This window comes from Asterias amurensis, chromosome 10 (assembly GCF_032118995.1).
Source record: "Asterias amurensis chromosome 10, ASM3211899v1".
In the NCBI taxonomy this organism is placed as follows: Eukaryota; Metazoa; Echinodermata; class Asteroidea; order Forcipulatida; family Asteriidae; genus Asterias; species Asterias amurensis.
The window spans coordinates 12,432,311-12,457,243 of NC_092657.1; the positions used below are offsets into that span (position 1 = coordinate 12,432,311).

At 37.3% G+C, this 24,933-nt stretch overlaps 1 protein-coding gene across 1 annotated transcript in view; it reads left to right on the forward strand.

Moving 5' to 3' along the window:
* Window positions 1-24,933, forward strand: part of LOC139942690 (uncharacterized) — a 75,431-nt gene that overhangs the window by 30,330 nt on the left and 20,168 nt on the right. Inside the window, exons 28-51 of the mRNA XM_071939498.1 lie at window positions 880-1,061; window positions 1,953-2,133; window positions 2,348-2,494; window positions 2,682-2,813; window positions 4,202-4,321; window positions 4,704-4,952; window positions 5,412-5,540; window positions 5,963-6,085; window positions 11,165-11,284; window positions 11,548-11,670; window positions 12,139-12,273; window positions 12,837-12,968; window positions 13,550-13,681; window positions 13,944-14,081; window positions 14,221-14,469; window positions 14,840-14,980; window positions 15,409-15,534; window positions 16,471-16,596; window positions 16,924-17,042; window positions 18,618-18,864; window positions 20,006-20,119; window positions 20,616-20,735; window positions 22,268-22,393; window positions 23,037-23,129. Coding sequence (XP_071795599.1) covers window positions 880-1,061; window positions 1,953-2,133; window positions 2,348-2,494; window positions 2,682-2,813; window positions 4,202-4,321; window positions 4,704-4,952; window positions 5,412-5,540; window positions 5,963-6,085; window positions 11,165-11,284; window positions 11,548-11,670; window positions 12,139-12,273; window positions 12,837-12,968; window positions 13,550-13,681; window positions 13,944-14,081; window positions 14,221-14,469; window positions 14,840-14,980; window positions 15,409-15,534; window positions 16,471-16,596; window positions 16,924-17,042; window positions 18,618-18,864; window positions 20,006-20,119; window positions 20,616-20,735; window positions 22,268-22,393; window positions 23,037-23,129 — 3,504 coding nt within the window. The remainder of the gene's footprint in view (window positions 1-879; window positions 1,062-1,952; window positions 2,134-2,347; window positions 2,495-2,681; window positions 2,814-4,201; window positions 4,322-4,703; window positions 4,953-5,411; window positions 5,541-5,962; window positions 6,086-11,164; window positions 11,285-11,547; window positions 11,671-12,138; window positions 12,274-12,836; window positions 12,969-13,549; window positions 13,682-13,943; window positions 14,082-14,220; window positions 14,470-14,839; window positions 14,981-15,408; window positions 15,535-16,470; window positions 16,597-16,923; window positions 17,043-18,617; window positions 18,865-20,005; window positions 20,120-20,615; window positions 20,736-22,267; window positions 22,394-23,036; window positions 23,130-24,933) is intronic.

Genomic DNA, 24,933 nt, shown 5'->3' on the forward strand with positions numbered 1-24,933 from the left:
TATCTGGCTTGTAGTAACCAACAGGTTCAACGCATCAAACTTAAATTCTAACTGTTGATGAGTATGTATTTATCTGACAATTTATACTTTTTTTTAATCTAGTTTGAGATTTCTAGAATGGAGGACCACCTTATTCTATACTCTGCAGTTTTTTGTTAGAAGAGACTGTTGTAGCTGTTACTTTTCCAATATCTGGCTTGTAGTAACCAACAGGTTCAACGCATCAAACTTAAATTCTAACTGTTGATGAGTCTGTAGAGTGTTGGTTTGGTTCTCAGTTGTTGAATTTAGTCTATGCGGATGACACTATAATATATTTGTTGCACAGACTGTATTCCCCAGGGAGCTGAGAGGATTTAAAGAATGATTTAAATGCCCCAGTGACCAGCGGTAATAATATTGGAAGCGATTTGAGATGCCATTCGGGTCTGTAAAGTGCTATATGAAAATCATTTATTAATATTAATTTTTATTATTAATTGTTTGTCATTACCCAGGTACCTGCCAGGGTACTCGATGTCAATTCAATTCAATTCAATTCAAATCAATTCACTTTTATTCCAAATAAAAAAAAATTAAAATAAAGTTGCTGGTACTGGCCAGGCTTCCTACTCATGATACCCAAGCCTACATCCGTATGGACTGTTTCAGCCCTAGGTTAGGTGGCATGAAACGACCTCTGGAAAAAAATAATTGTAGCCCACAACTTGAAGTGGCTTTCAGGCCTTGTGTGTCCTGGCGACTTGCATTAAAAAAAAAAAAACAGCAATACGTTGCCTTAATTGAAAAAGCAAAATCAGTACAAAGTTTTGGTGAATGTTTCCATTAAACTTAAAATATTAAAAGATTTCTGATGAAATATTTAACATTTCACTACAGGTGGCCTCTTCACCTGGGATGTTGTTGACAGAACAGCGGTTAAGCTAATGTTTGTCGCTAGTGACGACAAGTCCAACACGACAATGGAACCAGAGGTTGAGCTATGTGACTGTAGCAATGGTGGTACATGCAGATTTGGTGAATATGTAGAGGGCACAAATATCATGATAGATCGTTTTGGTGTAAGTACAGATCTGTAATTGAGTCTTAAAGGCAGTGGACACTATTGGTAAATACTCAAAACAACAATTAGCATAAAACCTTACTTGGTAACAAGTAATGGGGAGAGGTTGGTAGTATTACACATTGTGAGAAACGGCTCCCTCTGAAGTGATGTAGTTTTCGAGAAAGAAGTAATTTTCCACGAATTTGATTTCGAGACCTCGGATTTAGAATTTTAGGTCTCGAAATCAAGCTTCTGAAAGCACACAACTTCGTGTGACAATGATGTTTTTTTCTTCCATAGTTATCTTGCAACTTCGACGACCAATTGAGCTCAAAGCTTCACAGGTTTGTTATTTTATGCATATGTTGAGATACACCAAGTCCAAGTGAGAAGACTGGTCTTTTACATTTACCAATAGTGTCCAGTGTTTTTAAGTGTTTGAAATGTTAAGCTTATATGTCTAAAGGTTTTTCTTTTCTTGATTTATTGGGGTGTCATGATATTAATATTTATAATAAACCATTTATTTATAAAGCTTATTACACACGGAGTCCCAATGCACTGTACAAAGTAAATATAAAACAAACAACAAAATCAGTCAGAGTTTAACAAAATAAAATTTGAGAAGGCGGAATTTGATACTTAGTTAGTGCGTCTTTGATGTTGCGGGGAAGTTTGTTCCAAAGAGTAGGAGAAGACGTAGAAATAGCCCAGCAGTCTACCCAGACTTTAACCACAATTTCTTAATTTTTTAGAATGGAACAGTTAGCCAATTGTATTGTCTGTTATAACAATGCTCGTAATGCTTCGTAATAGTTATCTCCAGAACAGGTAATTATTCTGTTGCCTCTGTAAATAATCCCCCAAATTCTCCCATTCTCATATGGCTCATTTACTTTTGTTTAAGGTGGTGTTGTGCGACTGTATGTCAGGCTGGAACGGAGTTCTTTGTGAAGTTAACTACGATGCTTGTGAGGTCAGCCCGTGTTTCCACACTGTGGCTTGTTTCGATATGGACCCCCCTCATTTAAACAGGACGTGCGCAGACTGTCCAGTCGGGCTGGAGGGTGACGGCGTGAAATGCAGGGGTGAGTAACTTTGAGTTATTGGCCAAGCAATGCATTCCCACGACCATTTTGAATTGAATTTCAAATTCTCTCAAAAAACCCATCGCCGCAAAAAGTTGTTGCTGGAAAGTACCATATGTGATCAAGTTTTTTTATCTGTAACAACTCTCACCACGGGAACAAAACAAAAATGCACGAAGGAATAACCTTTATTGGATGCTGATATTATCTACAGATATTGATGAGTGTATTCTATACGAGAATTCTACTGCTAGTAGTGGGGGACTCGGTTGTGATCAGAACTGCTTCAATCTGCTACAGACCTTCAACTGTAGCTGCAACTCTGGATTCTCTTTGTACATCGACGGCAGAAGATGTATCGGTATGTTATAATATTGGGTTTTTTTCTCCTGCAAACAAAACATTTTTGTTACAGGTGATTTACTTATTGTCCTGCTGCAAATACATCGGAAAATATTTTCTTTGCATACAATTTGAAAAGTTTTGAGATGTTTGATAAATCATATTTTCTTTCAATGAGCTGTCTTCAAATTGTTATTATTTTCTAGATGTTGATGAATGCAATCTGCAATCCGATGACTGCTCCCCCGATGCTGTTTGTAACAATACCGTCGGTAGTTATGAATGTATCTGTAATCCAGGCTACACAGATGATAACGGAGATGGTAGAGTTTGCTTAGGTATAGTTCAAGAATTGTCCAAGTTATTTAAACAAACTTTATTCCACGTACTGCATCTCTTTGGAACTCCGTACCTTGTGCATGTTTCCCTCCATCCTACTGGACTGTTTTAAAAGGAATATCAATCCCTGCCTCCGGCTCTCTGAGTTATTTTCATGTTTAGTCGTTTTCTTCCTGTAACCCCTTACCTAGAGTGGCTTTAGTCTTGTTTGGGGCGAACTTACATACAAATTATTTTTTTTTTTTAAGCAGCAGTACATTAAATATATACGTATCAAGTCCTTAGTTTTTGAACTAAAAAGTTGCATCCCCTTAAGGTGAACCCCTTGCTGCTTCCTCCCAGGTTGTGTTAGGTTGGGTATGATTCCTGGCTAATGGCTATTATTATTTATTATTATTATTAATGGCAGCTGCAGGTTGAATTGCCTCTGAAAATCCATGACCAAAGCTATTGACAAAATAGGGAAATCGTCAACATTAGGGACGGATAGCTCGGTTGGAAGAGCACTGCCGTCGATTTCACCAAACTCTTCCCAACTTAGGATTAATCTTAGGACTTAGGACGTGTTAAACTCGGAAGACTGGGTGTTTTTTCCAGCCTGTTGTTGTCTTAGTGTTCATGTATGTGACCAGTTGGCGTTGTTCTGGCTGGTGCATTTTTTGAATATGCAGGTCTTTTGTTGCTTTGTATTTGTAACTTCACTTATTTTGTAATTTATATAGTTTTGACATAGATTCTGTATTCTTGTATTTGGCCAGTGGATGTCAAGTTTCTATGTTTTTTAACGTGGACAATAAATAAATCTATTCTATCTATTCTATTCAAAGCATTAGGTCGCATTGAACCAATCCTAAGTTAGGGCGCCCTACTCGAGATAGGATTAATCCTAGTGTTTCTTGAAATCGGCTGCAGGCACATTAATTGGTGTGTTGCAGGTTCAGGTTTGGCTCTAGTCCAAGTGAATGAATTGTATTGCATTAAACTAAATTTATTTTTTGCATTTATTAACTTGGGATGAAATAAGAAACCTGAAGGTTTCCTGGTAATATCACTGGAAAATTTGGCATGACCTTTAGCACTTGAGTTCTTAACTGTGGCGATACCCCTGGGAAAAGTTATACCCCTGCTTGGGAGTAGGCTGGATAACCCCCTAGGGAGTAGCATTCTAAATGTTTGTTTTATGTACCCAGAAAAATTAAGTGAAACAAAAGTAGGGTGGCAGTGAGTCAAAATTCCCCATGGCTTTCCCAGGGTTTTATTCCCTGGGAGTTGGCTCAGGTGAACATGGCTATAATATATCGATTGAGAAAAACAATTCACCAAGTTATTTGCTCTCTGATTTTGGACAAACATTTTATGATTATTTTGTGTGTATATTTTTGTTCAGATATCAATGAGTGTAACGGAGTGAATAGTTGTGACAGCAATTCTGAATGCTTCAACACAGACGGATCATACAGATGTGAATGTCTTACGGGGTATGAAGGCAGTGGATTTACATGTGAAGGTAATAAATTCATCTCAGTCAAGTTCCTCATGTACATGTACAGTAGTAATAATGATAATAATAATATATTAATAATATCAAAAGCTTATTGTGTGTACGTATCTACCAACCTGGTACTCAAGGCGCTTAGTCTATTGATTTGATTAAATTGATAGGTTACTGAAGATATGAATTCTGAGACCCAATTATGTAGCACTTGGGGTTTACAAGGTGCTATGGCGCATTCAGCAACTTATTTTTTTGTAAACCTTGGAGCTTGCTCTATATGGGCCGCAATTATAGACGATGTCCCATCGTTACTTTTTGTAATGTTTTTTTCACTTCACCATGCTGAGAGGAATTTTCTTATTTCAGCGATTCGTTTCAACTCTTGCTGTCGTAGATATGGATGAATGCATGAGGAGCCTTGACGATTGTCACCAAGAAGCATTGTGTGGCAACACCGTGGGTTCGTTTACCTGCAGCTGTAACGACGGATGGACCGGTAACGGTACCTGGTGTGAAAATGAGAATGAGTGTCTTCGCCTGGTGCAACCCTGTAGTTCAAGAGTCAGTACGTGTTCAGATACTGATGGTAGCTTTACGTGTACCTGCATTGAAGGTTTTCTCGGCAACGGATTCTCTTGTGTTGGTAAGTTTGACTGAGTTGCATGCTGATGAAACATTTCTAAGAAATAAAAAAAGTGTTTTATACTATCAACAGCTCTCCATTGCTTTTTTCGTAAATTCTATAGTTGTTTTTTGTTTTTTTTAGTTTTACAGAGCTCTATACATTGTTCTTATAGACATTCTTTAGAAAAGTGGCCCAATTTTCTAAAGAAAGACACTGTATAGATTCTGTGTAGAAATTGTATAGAATTTGTATAGAAACTGTATAGAAATTTTATATAGATGTTCTATATATTTTTCTATAGAATTTTTTCAAGAAATTCTATAGTTTTTTTTTTAATAGATTTCTATAGAACTTTTTTCTAAGGGAACAAGTAAGTTTTTATGCTGACAATTATTTTGTAATTACCAATAGTGTCCAGTGACTTTAATATCCCATCCAAAGGATGACAATTCTTTTTTGAATTTGTTTTTCATATAGACAAGGATGAGTGTACTACAGGTGAAGCAACCTGCTTGGACGTTCTAGGCGTATGTGTTAACACACCCGGTTCCTACAGCTGTGAATGTATTAATGGTTATAGCGGGGATGGGCGTTCTTCTTGCGTTGGTAAGATTATAGTTATCTCTTCACTAGCACCACCTGGCATGTAGATACTGAGTAAAGGAACAGGCCTTGTCGAATTATTTGTCAATTTAGAAATAAATTGTTGCTGGTTGCTAGTACCAGGGGTTGATTTCACAAAGAGTTAAGACTAGCGCAGGGATCTCACGGTGATAATTATACACTGTATAAGAATGGTTTTATTATTATTATTAGTCTTCTTGAGTAAGGATGAGTCATCACTCATTGTAACTGGGGACGATACTTAAGTTTTTAATATCTCCTAGGACTAGTCCTAAGTCCTAGTCCAACTCTTTGTGAAATCAACCCCTGAGTGACCTCATTTTGAACTTGCAGAGATGGATTGAGTGATTTGACCTTTTTTCTTCACAGTGTTATTTTTGAAACATTTCCCACTTTTATTGCAGATGTTAATGAGTGCACCATCGGGACTGATGATTGCATCTCCAATGCAGTATGCATGAATACAGCAGGTGGATTTGATTGTGAGTGCCGGCCAGGATATACCGGCAGTGGATCAGTCTGTACAGGTAACTATTGATCCCCACAGTGTTAATGCGCAACCATAGAGTTATATATAAGAACTAGAGGGGCACTGGTGATGCTGTTGCACAAACGCGGCGGGACCGCAAGGGGACATGTGGGATATAGTGTTCGTGGGTTGAATATGAAGTACACGTTGGAGTTGTACGCTACGCGATGCTGTTTTGTCAACTTACAAAATGGCCACACAAACACACGCTGTGCGATGCTGTTTTGTCAAAATAGCCGCATGCGCGCATGCTGGGTCGCGTACATGTACATGTATATAGGCCTGCGCCCTGTAGTTCTTATATATAACCCAGTGGGCAAAATACGTTGAAATAACGTTGAAACAACGTCATACCCCGACGTTGAAGTAACATTGAATAATAGTTGGATTTGCAAATTGTTTTAACGTTGAAATGTCGACGTAGAAACAGCGTGGGAATGTTAACGTTGTTTCAATGTCGGCATTTGTACGTGGTTTCAACGTTAAGTTTCTATGTTGAAACAACGTTGAATAATGGTTGGATTTGCAAATCGTTTTAACGTTGAAATGCCGACTTAAAAACAATGTTAAAATCACCATGTTGTTTCAACGTCAAGTTAAGACGCTGAAACAACGTTGAATAATAGTTAGATTTGCAAATCGTTATAACGTTGAAATGCCGACGTACATGTAGAAACAACGTTGCAATCACAATGTAGAAACAATGGCTCTTTAATTCCCTAGTTAATTATATTAATTAATTATTTTTTTATTTATTTCAGGTAATTATCATTAGTGTTAGTTAATACTACTCTGTTATTTACATGTACTTTAATATTTATACTAACTCAATACATGACTACAACCTATCAAGGTCTAACATCTATACACACTGTATGTCTTTTGAAGGTCAACTTTTTACATCAATTTGGCGCTGATATATTGTAGTTAATTTCTGACCAAAGTATGACGTCTAATAAATGTCATATTTTGGTCAGGTGTCAACGTTGCCTTAGGTTGACCTCGATATGCAAATTTATAGCCGGATACAAATAGCAGTCCAAACTCGAAGTTAATATGCTACAATTTTGGTGTAATTGGGAAATTAAGTGGTTTATTGTTTCTTTTCTAAATTCTTTTAGAAAAAAAATGCTTTGGATCTCTACACTTCTTTCAATACTTTCATTTGCTAATTATTAATTAAAAATTTTACCAATTAAATAAAATAAATCCATGACTGCAGATTCTATGTATCCTAGACTATTTATATATGAAACGTGTTGTATGCTATAGGTATGAGGGATAGCATGTAGTAGTGTAGTATCAACATTAGTAGTGTATAAGTATTATTAATATTTAAATAAAGACAAATGCAAAAATACACTACCTACTCAGGTAAAAGTTAATGAGACATCCAATGTAATGTTGTTTCAACGTAATTTAACATTTTTTATTAATGAGCAAATTAACGTTGAAACAACGTCCGTATGCTTTCTGGGTAACATCTAGCAGACGTTGAATCAATGTTACATCAATGCTGGAATGACGTCCAGTCATGTCGTTATTGCATTGTTAGACGTTGCTGGTGACGTCGATTGGACGTGTCTATTTGGGTGTTGAATGCCATCAATGTTTGACGTTAAAGTGACGTAATTTTTGCACCAAAGCGCAACGTCAAGTTGACATAGATTTTTGGTCAAGACCAACGTCTAACTGACGTTGAATTAACATTATATCAGTGTAGGAATGACGTCAAACAAAGTCATGCAACGTCAGTTAGACGTTGGGTTTGACCAAAAACCTATGTCAAGTTGACGTGCGCGTGGGTGCAAAAATTACGTCACTTTAACGTCAAACATTGACGTCCATTCAACGTTTGGTCTGACCTGAAAATGACGTCATAACAACGTCGGTCTGCTGTGTGGGATGATTGTAAAATAAACATGGCAATTTCTTAAACTGCCCGTTGGAAAGATAAGCATTGATTTTAGTTGGTTATTATGCAATGCAATAACAACCTTTATCCAATTTGTGAAACTACCTGACTGATAACGGGTTGGACCAACGTTGATTTTAGGTTGTTATCATCACAACGCAAAAACAACCTTTATCCAACATTGTATGTCAGAAACCTCATGTTGAAACAATTCGTTACCACACTGATGTTGGATCAACATTGATTTGAGGTTATTTATCGTGAGGTAAAAACGTCCAACGTTGCACATACATCAAAAATTATTATGTCGATACAACGTCAGCAGACTGATATTGGATCAACATTGATTTGAGGTTATTACCGTGTCGCAAAAACAACCTTTGTGCAACGATGTAAAACATGAAAAACATAATGCTATTACAACATCGCAGACTGATATTCGATCAACTTTGATTTTATCCAACGTTGCAGGCCTACATACTTCAAAAACATTACATTGATACAACGTTGGCAGACTGATGTTGGATCAACGTTGATGTTGTGTTGTTATTATCCCGACGCAAAAAACAACCTTTATCCAACGTTGTACTTACGACCAAAACATTACATTGATACAACGTCAGCAGACTGATGTTGGATCACTGTCGATTTTTAGGTGGTTATTATCCCGATGCAAAAACAAGCTTTATGCAACGTTGTACTTACGTCAAACAAATTACATTGATACAACGTTGGCAGACTGATGTTGGATCAACGTTGATTTTTGGTTGTTATTATCCTGACGCAAAAACAACCTTTATCCAACGTTGTACATACTTCAAAAACATTTTGTTGATACAACGTTGGCAGACTGATGTTGGATCAACGTCGATTTTTGGTGTTATTATCCCGACGCAAAAACAACCTTTATCCATTGTTGTACTTACGACCAAAACACAGCGTTGATACAACGTTACCCAGCAGGCACAAGATGGTCATAGTAACGTTAAACCGACGTCAAATCCCGACGTCGGATGACGGTCGGCTCATGGTTCTATGTGAAAGTTTGTAGGACGTCTGTTACCAACCATGATACAACGTAATTTTTCCGACCACAAACCGACGTCGACAGACGGTCAATAAATAAACGTCATTTAGACGTCGGCAAATTTCCCAAAACATGACGTCAAATCCCGACGTCGGATGATGGTCGGTTTATGGTTCTATGTGAAAGTTTGTAGGACGTCTGTTATCGACCATGATACAACGTAGTTTTTCCGACCACAAACCGACGTCGGCATATTGTCAATTAATGACGTCGTTTAGACGTCATTGGAATACCCCAAACCTGACGTTAAATCAACATTATCTAAGTTTATTATTTATTAGTTAATTGATTTTTAATTATTAACATTATCAATTAATACAATGCATACATACATACAATCCGCTTGATCTCCCTTCGTTGACCTCTAGTCACCGCACCTATTATAGTATTCAATGGTACAGCATGTGTATATATACCGATCGGTTTCAAGAATTTTGCATTCATGGGTGTTATAGATTGTAATTAAAACTTTGTAGTTTTAATTAATATTTTGGAATTAAGCTGTCAAATTTAGTTAACACATTTAATTTATCACAAAATCTATTGATATTTAACACAAACAAAACAAAGCATGTGTTTGTAGTATCTAATTACCGATAAATTTGTTGTATAATTGTTGCAGTATATACCACATCTAAGTCTGACCTCAAAATTTGCATAATATGCAAATTATGTCGTGACGGTAAATTGCCGTCACAAGCTGACCATAATATGACGAAATACTGATGTACATATTATGACGTCATAATGACGTCACAGGTTGACCAAAATATAATGACGCTACTAACTGGTTATGATACAAACAATAATATGACGTTTGTTTATGGTCGGCTTATGGTAATACAATTATGGTTACAAAGGGACATACAAAAAACGTCTATGCAACGTCTGCTCAATGACGTTACTATCTGGTTAAAATACAAAAATTAATGCGACGTCTTATTATGGTCAGACTGTTGTAATAAAACGATGGTTAGACTATGACAATAAAATTACGTCTAAGCAACGTCTGGTCAATGACGTTACTATTAAGTTATAAATCTACCTAAAATGTAACGTTCATTTTCGGTTACATTTTAGTTATTATAGTTATGACCATCTTACGACGTCCATACGACGTTATTAATTTACGTTTGATTCTTGTCGCCAATCTGACGTTGTATTTTAGTTACTTTTTGGTAATCTGACGTCGCGACTCAAAATCAACCATAATATGACGTCAGAAAGACGTCGTGTGCCTGCTGGGTAGCAGACTGGTGTTGGATCAACGTCAATTTTTGGTTGTTATTATCCCGCCGCAAAAACCAATTTTATCCAACGCTGTACTTACGTCAAAAACATTACATTGATACAACGTTGGCAGACTGATGTTGGATCAACGTTGATTTATGGTACTTCAAAGTTGCGACGCCAAATCAACCAATATCCAACGTTGAAATAACGTTATGTGCCCACTGGGAACTCTATGTGCACAACACACTTACTCATGCCTACTCTGTACTATTTTGACTTAGAAATGGTGGACAGGCAAGAGGTCAATGCTGATACAATGAACCTTGAACCTTGAACCTTGATACCTGGGATATAATACCATAGCCATACCCACTTTATGCAAGCTGGCTCTTGCAATTATGCATTTGTACTTTTAGTTTTTTTGTATGAAAGTTTAAGTTTTTGAACTTGTTTTGTTTTGCAAAGAGTCATATATATAGTTTTAAAGAATTTAAAGAATTGTAGAGAGAAAATGAGTGATTGCAAGCTTTTGGACTGCAAGGGTTAATTAATACCCCTTGCCGTTAAAATTACAGGATTAACTGTGACTATTTGCAGTTGGGAATTTTATTAGGGTGGGAATTTAATTGGGGGAGGGTATTTTATGAAACGGTTTATGATTATGATATTTGGAGTATGTGTGTTGATTTCTAATCACAAAAACAAAATAATAATAAAAATAACAACTGTATCTTCTTCATAATTCAAAGAATATTGACTGTTAAAAACAGATGTTAACAGTATTTTTTTATCCCATATTTAATAAATAAAATTGGGGGTTTATTGTTGTCTTTTCCTAACAGATATTGATGAGTGCATGTTGGGGGTTCATGACTGTCCACAAGATTGCAAAAACCTGGATGGAACCTACATGTGCTTATGTGGTGAAGGATTCACGGAACAAGGGGATGGAACGTGTACAGGTAATTGTATTTTTACCATCAGTCACATATGTCAGACTCATCTAAGCCTGTTTGCTCTATTTGTACAGTCTTATAAACCACCAGGGGAGCTCCTATGGGGTGCCCCTTCTTTGCCTTTTCCAAAATTAGATTGACAAAAATGCATCGTTTGACACATTAAAAAATCCCCCAAAGGCCTTCTTTTTTCCCTCTTCTCACCCTCCCCCAATCTTTAAATACTGAAATAAATAAATAAAATTTGTGTAAATTATGTGTGTTTACAGCAACCACGCCATGCAGCGGAAAGACTTGTATAGACAGTACATGCTACACTGCAGCATCTTCTCTAGAACTCTGTCGCTGTGATATTGGTTTTCACAACCCAGATGGTGGCGACACTTGCTTGGGTAAAAATTTGAATCTGTCATCAGTGTCGTCTTCTAATTTATTTATAAATTAATTAATTTAAAAATGTTATTGTAAATTTACTTATGATCGGACTTTTATTTGAACTATTACTGCCTGTTGTTTACTTCAGATATATAATATGCTCTCTATATACTACTTTTCTTGGGTTGAGGATCTGGGCCCAATTTCATGGAGCTGCTAAGCACAAAAAGTTGCTTAGCATGAAATTTTGCCTGGTTACAAACAGGATTACCAACCAAATTTCCACATGATTTTCAGGATAAGTAAACAACAGCTGAATACCAGTACCAAGCAATATCCAACAAATGGAAATTTGGTTGGTAATCCTGTTTTAATCAAGGAAGAAATTTCATGCTGAGCAAATTTTTGTTTTACGCAGTCAGTTTCCTTTGTGGTTAGGCAACATTTGAAATTGAATAACCATTGATTATTTATATCGGTTACAGAAACCAATGAGTGTGAAAGTGTTGACAATCCTCATTCATGCGGTTCTAACGCGACCTGCACTAATACTGTGGGTAGTTATAATTGTACCTGCTCCCTCGGCTACGCCCTCGACAGCGATCAACGCACCTGCTCAGGTAGGTTTGTAGATAAAACCTGTCTTGAAAATTTGTTTCAAGATTTATTAAGGTCAGATGGTCACTGTCATAAGATAGACTAGAGATTCACTATTCAATAGTGTCCTGAAAACAGAATGAACAACACGTTCTCCAAGTCCACAGGACAAATACGCTGTTAAGTTCTAGAAATTTAATCACATGCACATTAACATCTGCATCCTTCACAAATATGAAGCCGGACAGCAAAGCTGATGTTTATAACAGCGTCTTCAGAAACTTTTCCATCATCGATGCATGAACCAGGGGCCGATGTCACAAAGCAATTAAATTCATCGCAAGACAGATTTTCAGTATCACCATAGTGATTTGCATTGTGACATCACACTTTACTAAGCAACTACGATTGATTTGCAGTTACGATCAATCTTAGATTTTTGTGAAATCGGCCCCAGAACTTGTTGGATAGAGAAATTATTTCTGCTGACTTCCAAGTTTGAGTACAATATTTGTATTTGTGTCCTTTTGGTTGGTAACCACTTTGCAACAGCTAATAATTTTATTTAATTTATTTGTATTGGTAGATGTGAACGAATGCCTTACGAAAGACCATGATTGTGATGAGATGAGTACAGTTTGTGTCAATGCTGAACCATTTTTCACGTGTGACTGTAAGGATGGATACCAACGTTCAACACTGTCTGGACTATGTGATGGTGAGTAAAGCCCAGTTCATACTTCCTGCGATTGCGAATGCGATGCAAATTTGACGTTAATTTGACGTCACAACTCTGTTTTCGCTGCGATATTCGCAAGAGAGTTGAGAACAATTCAACCCCTGCAAATTATTTGTTGCGTAATTGGGAGAATCACATTAGGCGTTTTAATAAAAAAAAACAAAGAAAAATTGCAATGATTGAGAGAAGGCTATTGGCCCCGGCTTTGAGCTGCTTAAGCAGGAAATAACGCTCACAACTTTTCTGCTGAGGAAAAATGCGCAGTAAGTCTCGAGTCATACGTGAACTGTGGCAAAATACACGCATACTAAGCGTCCTACAGGGCTATTAAAGCGCCATGGTTTTTAGCAAGTGTGCACACACAGTATAGTACATTTTGGTGAGCCAGTCATCAGCAATGTTTTTCAGTATGCTGGGGTTGGTAATCTTGACACAGCAAATGGTACATGGCAGCACACCCGGTGCTCTCTATTTTCTATTATTTGAGTGTATATGCCAAAGAAGTATCAAAAGTTATTTTTGTAATAAGTACTTGTTTTTTTGTTTTGTTTTCATGGTAGATATAAATGAGTGTTTGTTGGGGGACCCCTCTGATTTGACTTGCCACGTGGATGCTGATTGTATTAATACTAATGGCTCCTACACTTGCCAATGTAAGAGCGGATACATTGGAAATGGACTGGTGTGCTTTGGTAAAGTTTTATTTCTTCATTCCTTTTTTCAAGATTCAAATGAACTAAAGGTTATTTTACCCTCGCACTAAGTGTTAGCACCGTGTTCTCGGTACTTCCCCAAGTTCTGTGAAAATCAATCACAGGCATTAGTAAGCTCTAAACTAAAATTTAAAATTATGTTTTTATCCTTTAAATAAATAATCATTCATAAGTAAATAAGTGAACTGCAGACTAACTTTGTTAGCGATTTCTGTTTTTTTTTATCTGTCTGTCTGTAAAGATATTGATGAGTGTCGATTGCCAGCAGCACATCCATTAATTGCCAACTGCTCCCATCAAGCTGTCTGCACCAATCTGGCTGGTTTCTTCCAGTGCAACTGCTCTGTGGGATTCGAAGGGAATGGAGTTACCTGCCAAGGTAAGGATCAAGACACTCTCTCATGCTCGAAGGCAGCGGATCTCTGTTGAGCTGACCTCAGTTGTCAGGTATATATTAACAATCAATGACAGGCAATCTATAAGATGGTTAAATATTGTTGATACTATTCATTCATCAGACATAAAAGAGTGTGAAAGCGTAGACCCTGTCTGTGCCAGCAACAGCCTGTGCAGTGACACTGAAGGCAGCTACCTCTGCATGTGTAATAGTGGATACCGTGGTGATGGGTTTACCTCCTGCGTGAACATTGATGAGTGTCAAGAGAACCCAGACTTGTGTCACTCCCTAGCAACGTGCACAAACACCGAAGGAAGCTACGAATGTAATTGTGATCCCGGATACCAGGGGTCTGGCCTAGAATGTACAAGTGAGTTTAGTTCTCTTTTTTAAAACCAGTGCAACGAAGGACACAATTCGTTGCATTGTCCCTGTGGTACATTATCAGCACATGTTAAGAGATTTATTTTGCATGTTTTTTAAACAAGTTTTTGTCCAAGTGTATTGTTGAAATGTGTATTTTGCCTGGGTTTATTTAAGCTAACAATTGTATGCTTAAAGACACAGGACACTATTGGTAATTGTAAAGAGTCCCGGTCCCAACACTTTAACAAAGCTCTGTATTTGAATAAAAAAATGAGTGCTTTGAAACACCTTCAGGTTTGATAAAGCGCTAAACTGTGTATTATTGTTCTGGTTATTTATGTGTATTTTATTATTATGATTATTCTTTTGTTTAGATGAAAATGAATGTACAAGTGGGAATAATGATTGTGCAGTTGGCAGCTCACAGTGCACAGACAACGTAGGAAGTTATGTTTGTATGTGTAACAGCGGTTACGTGTCCGCTGAGGGCCTCATCGAAGGACGACAGTGTGACGGTAACAATCTTATTTTTACCTTTAATATGTTTAAAGAAGCTGCGTGTTGAATAGAACATATTATTAGAAACAAGATCTACCCTACCTACTGTACACGTAACCAAAACTGTCGGAGTAAAGAAGTACTTCCAATGAAGACAGAATTTACAAAATAAAACTGTATTTTTTCAGCTGTTTTTCCTGAAAATTTTGAGTGAAATAGACCATGCAATACCGTCACAACGCCACTTTAAAACAATGATGACGCTGTGCTTTTAGAAGAAAGGATGGGCCAATGAGTAACCTGCTCTTGACTCCTGTCAAACTACTCAAATGCAGATGTCATGTGCAAATGGTCTGAAAAGCAACAAGATTTACCATGACTTGGCCTATATTGATGATTATCAAAAGTTGTGCAGTTTCAATTTTGTATTTGTTTTTTCTCTCAGATGTGAATGAGTGTGAAATGAACATGGATTCATGTGACACAGTAGTGTCCAGATGTGACAACATACCTGGTGGATATGACTGTTCATGTCTGAGCGGTTTTGAAATACAAAACACTGCATGTGTGGGTAAGAACATAATTATGTCCTTCCTTAAAATCAATTATGTTTTTCAATTTGTTGGCGAATTCAAGTCAAAAGTAATTAGCATTAAAAAGGTGGAAGGTGTGATTTCAGAAAAGTGTAATGTATAATTATTAACACCAATGACTGGTTCTCGTGAAAACTTACTGGTAACCGGAATCATGGCTTTGTACAACATTACTATTTCTTCATGTGACTAGAGGCATTGAATGGTGAGGTATCAATACAAATGTGTGTATCTATACTTGCCAGGTAGAGTTTGCTCTTAGAGAAGTGTCTTTCTTTATTCTACTACCGCGGAGTAGATTTATCGGATGTCAAATCCAATCCATGAGCCTCAGGTCTGAGGTAGGGTTCACACAGCCGGGGTCCACAGAGGTGAAAAGCAGTGCAAGATACATCACTTGCCGACCTGCTCCAAACTGAGTTTATACCTTGTTGCACCGATGCGAGAACAATTATTTGTTATACCTCAGTAACAAGTTGTGAAGTTTGATTGGTCGAGAACCAATTACATGATGTGATACAAAAACGCATGTACATTAGCGTGATTGTTCCCACTGTTGGTCAATTGCCAGTGCTTTGTACAAAACAACCGCGGTTTCAAAGTAACAGTGAAGAATTGTTGCTTATTTTTAACAACTGTTTGTCTCCAATAAACTATGCATACTTCGTCGTTATAATGTTTGTAGATGACATCAGAACTTCCAGAAGAGGAATAATTATGTTACCAACTTATAAGAACAAAATTGTTGCACGCTGTGACTGGGGTCCATGGGCTTTGTACACCCTCAGGAGTAATTTGCAGATTGTGCGATTACCCCCTGGGGTGTACAAAACAACATGAACCCCCGCCACAGGGTGCAACAATTGTATAATAATAAACTTTTATCTAAAAGGATTATTTTTTCTTTCCTGTAGACATTGATGAATGTCAGATCTCCAGCCAGTGTTCCAGCAAACCAGACTCAGTTTGTTTTAATTTACCAGGATCTTATGAGTGTACCTGCATGTTTAACTTCTATCAAGAAAGAAACGTTTGTAAACGTAAGATCATCTTCCTTTATCAAATTTTTATTTCCTTTGAGTTTAAAAAATATTTACCTCATGTTTTTTATTGTTGTTAGCTGAAATACAAAGTACAGAGTTGTTAACTTTGCAATCAAACAACAAGTTATTTATTTTCTTTTATGTTTATAGAGTTCGTAACAGTAAATATTATTCAGAAAAATAGTTCTACCAAAGTCAAAGAAATACCCTTTGGAGAACCCATAATTTTGTTTTTCTTTCATTGCTGTTTAATATGAATATAAACAAAATCCTTTCATTAAATTAATAATTTTAGCCTTTTTTCTTTTCCGATTTTTATGACAGCCGGTGTATCCTACAACACTTCCGCAGTTTTTACACTTGTCAGTAGTGTCATGGTCCTCAATGAGGGATTTGATCTTCGTCGACATTTTGTGAAATATCGCACAGATTTGAAAAGAGACGTAAGTTTGTGAAACTTTGAAAAAAGTAAGGAGAAGTGCCCAGAAACACTTTTGCATTTCATTAAAACCTTTTGTCTCTAGCTATCTAACTGTAGAACGCCCCTTAAGAAGCTGCCTGGTGATTGGTTAAGAGTGCATTATATTATGTACATTAGCTGGGATCCATGGGAGATCAGTGAGTTTTTCTTACTGAATGGATTTCCCAGGATAAACAATAAATAAATTAAATAAAATAAACTAGAGATTGAGAGTTTGTGAACAAACTCAAGGTGTTCGGTTTCCGGGAGTAAAAGCCTGGATTAAAAAACAAATATTACACCTTGCTTTGTTCTCAAGATTTGTAATAAATGATTCAAATTGCAAAAACTGTCAAAACAACATGATTACGTCATCTTGTAATATTTGTTTTAAACCAGACCTTTGCCAGACTTGTATGCTGTGATGGTAAAGCATCAAAGGATGTATATTTCAACCTAAAAGGCAACAAACAACGCCCTTTCAAATCCTTTCACAGTCACTTCCGGTTTAAACAGGTCAAAAGGTCAACGAAAGTTCACAAACATATCCATTTCTGTAAAGTACTTAAAGCCCTTTCATATGACGTATATTGTCAAAATAGCTTATGTAGTTTAGGAAATATGAACTTAGGAAATATTGACGACTGTAGAAAAGACTGTAAGGGGCATGTAGGTTTTAACCGCCTTTCATGAAGCTTTTTCGCGCTCTATGGATGATCACTGGAGCGTGACTCTGCTGCACCGCTAATACACTACACGTTGTGTGTATGCCTACGTGCAATGTTTATGCACATACCAATGGGGATTTACGTTGTTCTTTAGACGTGAATTTTGAAATTTTCAACCTCTTTTGAGCCGGAAGACAACATCAAAATGGGGTTATGTCTGTGGGGCGTTTACGGAGTTTTCAGTGACGGTTCCGATGATGTTTGATTGTGAGAATCCCTTATGTAGATCAAAAGTTAAGATTTTTTGAAATAATAAACTTTGAATTTTCATAACTCAAGAATAGATTACGTCATCATGACGTAACTACACATTTTTCCTCTCCTAGTAAATATCTAACTGTGTGCGAAGTTTCAAGTTCATACGAGTTTGGGAAAGATGTTTTTGTTGGGGGACAAGGGACGTAGAGAAGAAGAAGAAGAAGTATCAATAAATAAAAAAAAAACGAACAAAAATAAGAGGTGTTCTGGGCTGTTGGCCCGAACACCTAATAAATGATTACTTGAGCCCACAAGCTTGATGCACTATTAAAATGTACAATAATACACCTACCTGTAGCAAAACCAGGCTACTATAGTAGCAACCAATGTACTATACCCATAACAATATACTACCAGTGGTAACCAATGTACTACACCCATAGCAACCAAGGTACTATACCAGAAGAGTTTTACTGTATTCATTTCTATAGCAACCAATGTGCTTTACATAGCAACCAACCCGGTAGTTAACTGTTCATGTTTGTTGTGTTGTCATTTAGTCTTTGAGAAAGACTCTGCTAGGGTCAAAATGTCAGGCCACTAACTTTATTTTTACAAATTTGTGTCCCCAGATTGAAGCAACCTTTAGAGAGTCTGCTATATCAACCGGTTTTGGAGATGTCCTCATCTATGATATTACCCCCATCCCAGGTTCAGACAGTACTGTCTTGGTGACGTTCGCTACAAACATGAAGAATGCTGCGACACCGGAGGCTACAATCGTCGCTTCTTTCCTTGATCTTCTTGATGGGAGCAACATGGATCAAGTACAGCTCAACCATAAAGTGATAAGAAACACCCTCATCATTGGAGCGCCACGTGAGTAGGAATTATGACTATTTCTGATAATGAGACATATTTCAATCCTTTCTCACCAAGAATTTTTTTTTCTTCATATTTTATTTAAGTATATATATCAACCCAGACCCTACTTTTCTTTGAATGATTTATTTTGTATTCATAAATACCTCAGACAGTTTCCCTATTCCTATTGGTGGAGAGCGCGTCATTGGGGGGGGGGGAAACTTTGTTTATGACCAGTAAAAAGTGTTGAAACATGGGCGTGACACGCGAGCTTGCACCTGTGCTTATAAGACAGTTTCTTCATTCCTATTAGTCGAGGGCAACGGCTGAAACAGTTGTGCCACATCACGCAATACGCGCGACGCGCACAGCATTCCCTTATAAGGAGTTGTTAACCCTAGGGCGGCGGAGAGCGTTACCATTTCATAGCTGGAGGGGTGTTGTGTTGAAAGAAATCATTGAACAATTATAATTTTTGCATTTATTTTACTTTTTGACCAAAAAGTGTTGATGTTTTTGACAGAAAAGGTATTTATGAATGGGAATCAAAGTGTGTTATAATTGAATCGGTTTTCAACTAGCCGAGGCCTGGTTCTTTATAATTTACCTTGACTTCGTCTCGGTAAAATTATCAAGAACCGGGCCTCGTTGGGATTTAACCACTAGTTGAAAACCTCTTCACCACACATTGATTCACTTATTAATATGTATATCCATACAACCTGCAAACATTTCATTTTAGCGTTGTTGAGATATCACAAAAACTCTGGAGCAATTATGCCACACTCAGGAATAATAATCCATATTTGGGATATACAGTCTAAACTATGAGTGCGTTTTGGCAACCCAAATGAACCCAGCCAATTCAACAAGTTAGTTACCATTTGGTCTGAACAGCCTCGCCACCGCGGTTCTACTGAACATGTGAAAACACTCAACAGATGACCAATGCTCAAACATGTTTCTGGGTATGGTCGCCAAAACGCACTCCATAGTCCTTCAAATTGAATGATTTCTTCAAAATGTTACACATTATCAAAAGCTGGAGGTCTTTTACCAAGTAAGTTTTAAGTTTTGATATGGTCTTTAATTGTTGAAGTACATTTACCTATCTATGACCCTACCTTTAAAGAACCTTTTTACTTTGTATCTGCAGAGTGCGATTCCAGTCCATGTGTGAACAGTGGCACCTGTGCAAGTGATAATACGGCCAGCGATGGGTACTCATGCAGCTGCCTAGCAGGGTTCACAGGACAAAACTGTGAATTGCGTAAGTGTACATTACATAAGTCCATTAGATAGGTCATTGCATGGAATATAGACTGTAGTCTCACGCAATTCATCAATGAGAAAACAACTCAAACTCCAGACTCTATTTCACGATGAGTTTAAATCTTATTGAATTTTATGTGTTCAAAGTTCTTGAAAATAAGAATACACTTTATACAATATATTTTTCTTTCATATAATGGCAAAATTTTACTTTCCCAACAAAATGATACAAATTTGTAAAGCCATTATACAAAACTACTAACAGTTTGAATGATTTTTAGAACGTTTACTCCCAATAATGAACTCCGTTTCTTACTTTTGAGTTTGCCCTTAATGCAATAATCAGCGCCCTAGAGCACGTCTTAATGATAAGGGCACTATATAAGTTTTGGTATTATTATTATTATTATTATTACGCTGTAATGAAAGATTTCCTTTCTATTTTTGAGATGATGTATCTTGACCTTTTCCCTACTTGTCATGTGTATCTGTAGAGCCATGTGTTACTGCTTCATGTCAGAATAGTGGGACATGTACTAATGATGTGACATCAAACACAGGCTACATTTGTGCCTGCAGTCCGGGCTTCACAGGCACCAACTGTGGAGAAAGGGGTAAGTAAACTCCCCAGGGAGCTGAGACCGTTTACTCTGTCACTTTGTCCTCCAGGAGAACCCATACCACTCCGGTTTTAAATGCACTTCACTGGCTCCCTGTTCAATATCGCATTCAATACAAATTACTTCTGCTTGTTTTTCATTCTTTACATGGTTCTGCTCCTCAGTATAATTGTCCATTAATTACCCGTTACAATCCTTCCAGATGTCTTAGATCATCCACTTTGTCATTACTGGTTGTTCCCCACACCCACAACAGTTGGGGTGACAGGGCTTTTTCTCATGCTGGTCCTTTACTTTGGAATAATCTGCCTCTTAATATCCGTAACACGTCCTCTATTCTTTATTTCAAAGAGGCCCTCAAAACCCACTTTTTCACAGCTGCTTTTCATTAATTTTGTGTTTCTTCCTTGCGCCATGAGCATCACTTGTGGTGGATACCGGCGCACTATAAGTGTTCATATTATTATTTATTATTATTAAAGCGCTTTGAGATGCCCCTTCGGGTGTGAAAAGGGCTATATAACAACTGGTTATTATTATTATTATAACATACATTATACTCCCAATATATCCTTTGCCCTTGCTTCATTTGTTGTAGAAAAGATGGTGCTGACTGTAGTACATAAAAAGTTCCCTTGCACTGTACTTTAAAATCATGCTAATTATTTGTGTTGAACACGGACATGTGTTCAGCTCTTTGGGAAGTCCTACTACTTGAGTTGGATTTGAGCACAAGACCTTTGCCTAGAGCAGATGTGGAAGTTTCATGGCCGAGTGGTTAAGAGCAACGAATTCAAACTCTGGTGTTTCTGATCAGCAGAGTTAGGGTTCGAATCCCCAGTCCATTGCTTGGTCCCAAGTGTTGTGTAACGCATTTAAAAGAACCGTAGCTTGTAAACCCTTATAAGGTGCTAAATAATTTGGTTTCAAAATTCATTACTGCAATAACCTTTCTTTCTGAAAGTTTGTATATACATAGCGCCTTTTGACTCCCATAAATGGCCGACCGTGTTAGTTCGCACAGCAAAAAGAAAACCACGCAATTTCGAAGCAAACTTGTGTGGATCATTGTATTCTACTTTTAAAACATCTTTCCAACCATATGCATTTGATAAAAAAACGGTTACAAACGCTTTTTATAGACCAACTCGTCCGATCCAAGGCAACGTGTTCCTTTAAGCTATCCCTAATTTTTGCCCTAACTTTGTTAAAAGCAGTGCTATTATTCAGGGATGAGATTGTTCAGACTTTTGACTGAATTCAGACCTTTTATGTCGGCCTGGTCAAGAAAATCAGACAATATTTTTTTTCCCACAAATAAAGAAATCCTGCTCATTGGTCTATTTCTCTAGTGCTTTGGGTGCTGTTTCCAAAAGCTCCTTGTAATCTATAACCTCAGGGGTTACCAGAAATGGCTTCATTTCAACATACTTTTGAATTTGTGTCCAAGTTTCAGACTTTTTCGTTAGTAACGACTTTCACCCCTGATTATTTAAACTAAACATTTTCTTTATTACTCTCCAAAGCACCATGTGACGACCCTGCCAATCAATGTGGTAATGGTGGTACTTGTAACAACAACCTGTTCGCTAACCTTCGTGGTTACACTTGCATCTGTCTAGCTGGTTTCCTCGGTGACGACTGCGAAATTGGTAAGGGTAGAAACAGTTCCCACCGTTCCCCTCATCATCAGGCACTGGTGCATCTGCGTTTATTTCCCTAAATGTTTAGACAGAACTTATTTACTGTTCATCCGGGGTTTTTGAGATTCCAAGCAAATTGAGAATGGGACCTCTTGTGCAAGTTTACCCGCGATAGTTGATGCATGTTCTCCAATTTTCGCTTGTATTTTGAGCAGACTTGTAAAATCAGGAGCATATGGCGACACGCTTTCTGGATAAAAAATAGAATGCTATACCCAGTCTCTTAAAGGCAAGCCAAAAGTGAAGATCCCATTTTGTTGCTGTCGGTTTCTTTTAAATTTATAGTAAATTTGGAAACAATGTCACTGTTTTCACTTTTCAAAACAGACACTTTATTCATTTACAAAATATACATAATTGATTGATTGATTGATTTATTGATTGTTTGGTTGATTGATTGATTGATTGATTGATTGATTGATTGATTGATTGATTGATTGATTGATTGATTGATTGATTGATTGATTGATTGATTGATTGATTGATTGATTGATTGATTGATTGACAATACAATAAGTCTCTTTGTTAATAATGTTTGAAAACAATATGTTATACTAATTTCTATGTTTTTGTTTCTATTTCACTTGTCCAGAATGTACTCAAGTATGTTCAAATAATGGAGAGCTTGATAATGTATTATGTACGTGTACATGCGTTTCACCCTGGAGTGGCCCAACTTGTACTGGTAAGTTTGTTCAAATGACAATTTTCACATGCAAAGTTTCAGAATGTCATGTTGAGGAAATCCATGCCAACACATACTCAAAGCAATTCATGGAACATGCCCCAGCTACCTGTCTGACCACATCACCCCGTATGTACCAGCCCGATCACCCTGTTCCTCCTCACAACATCTCCTCACCATATGCTATCCGTACGAACTAAGTCTTTGGGCGGATTACTAATTCGCCCGGGCGGATTACTTATTCGCCCGGGCGGATTACAATTTTGCCCGGGCATATTACTATTTCCCCCGAGCGGATTACTATTTCGCCCGGGCAGATTACTATTCCGTGTGTAAAGGGAAAAGCAAAATCATACATGTAACCCTGTTTAAACAGACCCGGAGATGAGAACATTATGACCACAAAAAAAATCTGTTTTGATGGAAGAAAACATGTGCATCTATGAATGTTTTTTTATTTATTTATTTATTGTTTTTTTTTTGGGGGGGGAAGGGGGGACAAGCACAGTAAATAGTAAAACCGGGACACACTCAACACGTTCAAAAAGCTAAAGGTTAATTATTTTATAATTTTTCCTCATTACATGGAGAGAGATGTATTGGAATCCAAGCTTTAAAAGAAACGTATGAGGCGTTAATATGTATTGTAGAAAGTACTTTTTAGGGAGGGGGGCAAGGTAGAACAGCTGGTGTTGGTAGGGGTGGGGTTTGGATAAGATAGAAAGTGCGGGGAAGAGGGAGACCGACACTATCCAGAAAGTACCAAAGGCCAAAAGAAATTCGAAACCAAATCCGGCGACAGGGGAGGGGCGGGTGGTTGTTTGGAAAAGGAAAATACAAGTAATCTTGTGGGCAGCTCGTCTGGTAGTATGTGCCAAGAAATGTGATTATGTGACACCATCCTGAAGAGTCTTCTGATAGATTTGCGAAAAGCCCTGACACAAACCACTCTCAAAACGTCATGGTTGTGAGCTCCAGTTTGTAAAGCCGCTTTTAGTCCAGGAGCTTATGGTGATCCGTAGAAAATAAATGATTAGAAGATGCCACCTAGCTAGATACCTTCTTTAGGTCTTACAAAACAAGAAAATACATGTTGGCAAAATTGAAATTCAATTGAATGTCATAAAACGGTGATTTTTGTGATTAGAATAACATAAAAGGTACAACTGAATTGTTTCAGATGGCGGCCATCTTGGAATTCAAAATGACCGCCTTTTTATGTATTTGTTTCCTTAACTTTGGCAATGTTGTTGAAAATCCTGTTTTTGATGACTAAAGTAACATTCGCAATGACTATCAAGCTACACAAGCTAGCATTAATATAATAATATAAATATAAGACCAATAGAAACAATATTACATCATGAAGTTAAGGCCGCCTTTTTGAATTTCAAAATTGCCGCCTATCAAATGCATTTTTGCCTGTATCACGGTCTATGATGAGCCTCACAGAAACTTGGTGTTGGTGTCTATACCCATGTTTGCAGGGTCAATGAACCCAATTGGATGGTTATATTATTGGATCATTTGGTTAAAAGAGCCATCTTGAATTTCAAAATGGCTTCCAATTAAATGTGCCTGTTTGACATATCTTGGTCTGTGGAGACGCATAGATGTAGGTATACTGGCAAGTTTTACTGTTCAACAAACCAAATAAAAACATATCCATCACAGCTAACTATGACAAACTGGCTCCAGATATTGCCCAGAAGCGACAGGCCCTGGTTTGGTCTTGGCCAGTTACTGATATGTCTGGGCCCGACCAGACTACACCGATTCCGTATTAGATCTGGGTCTGGTTAAG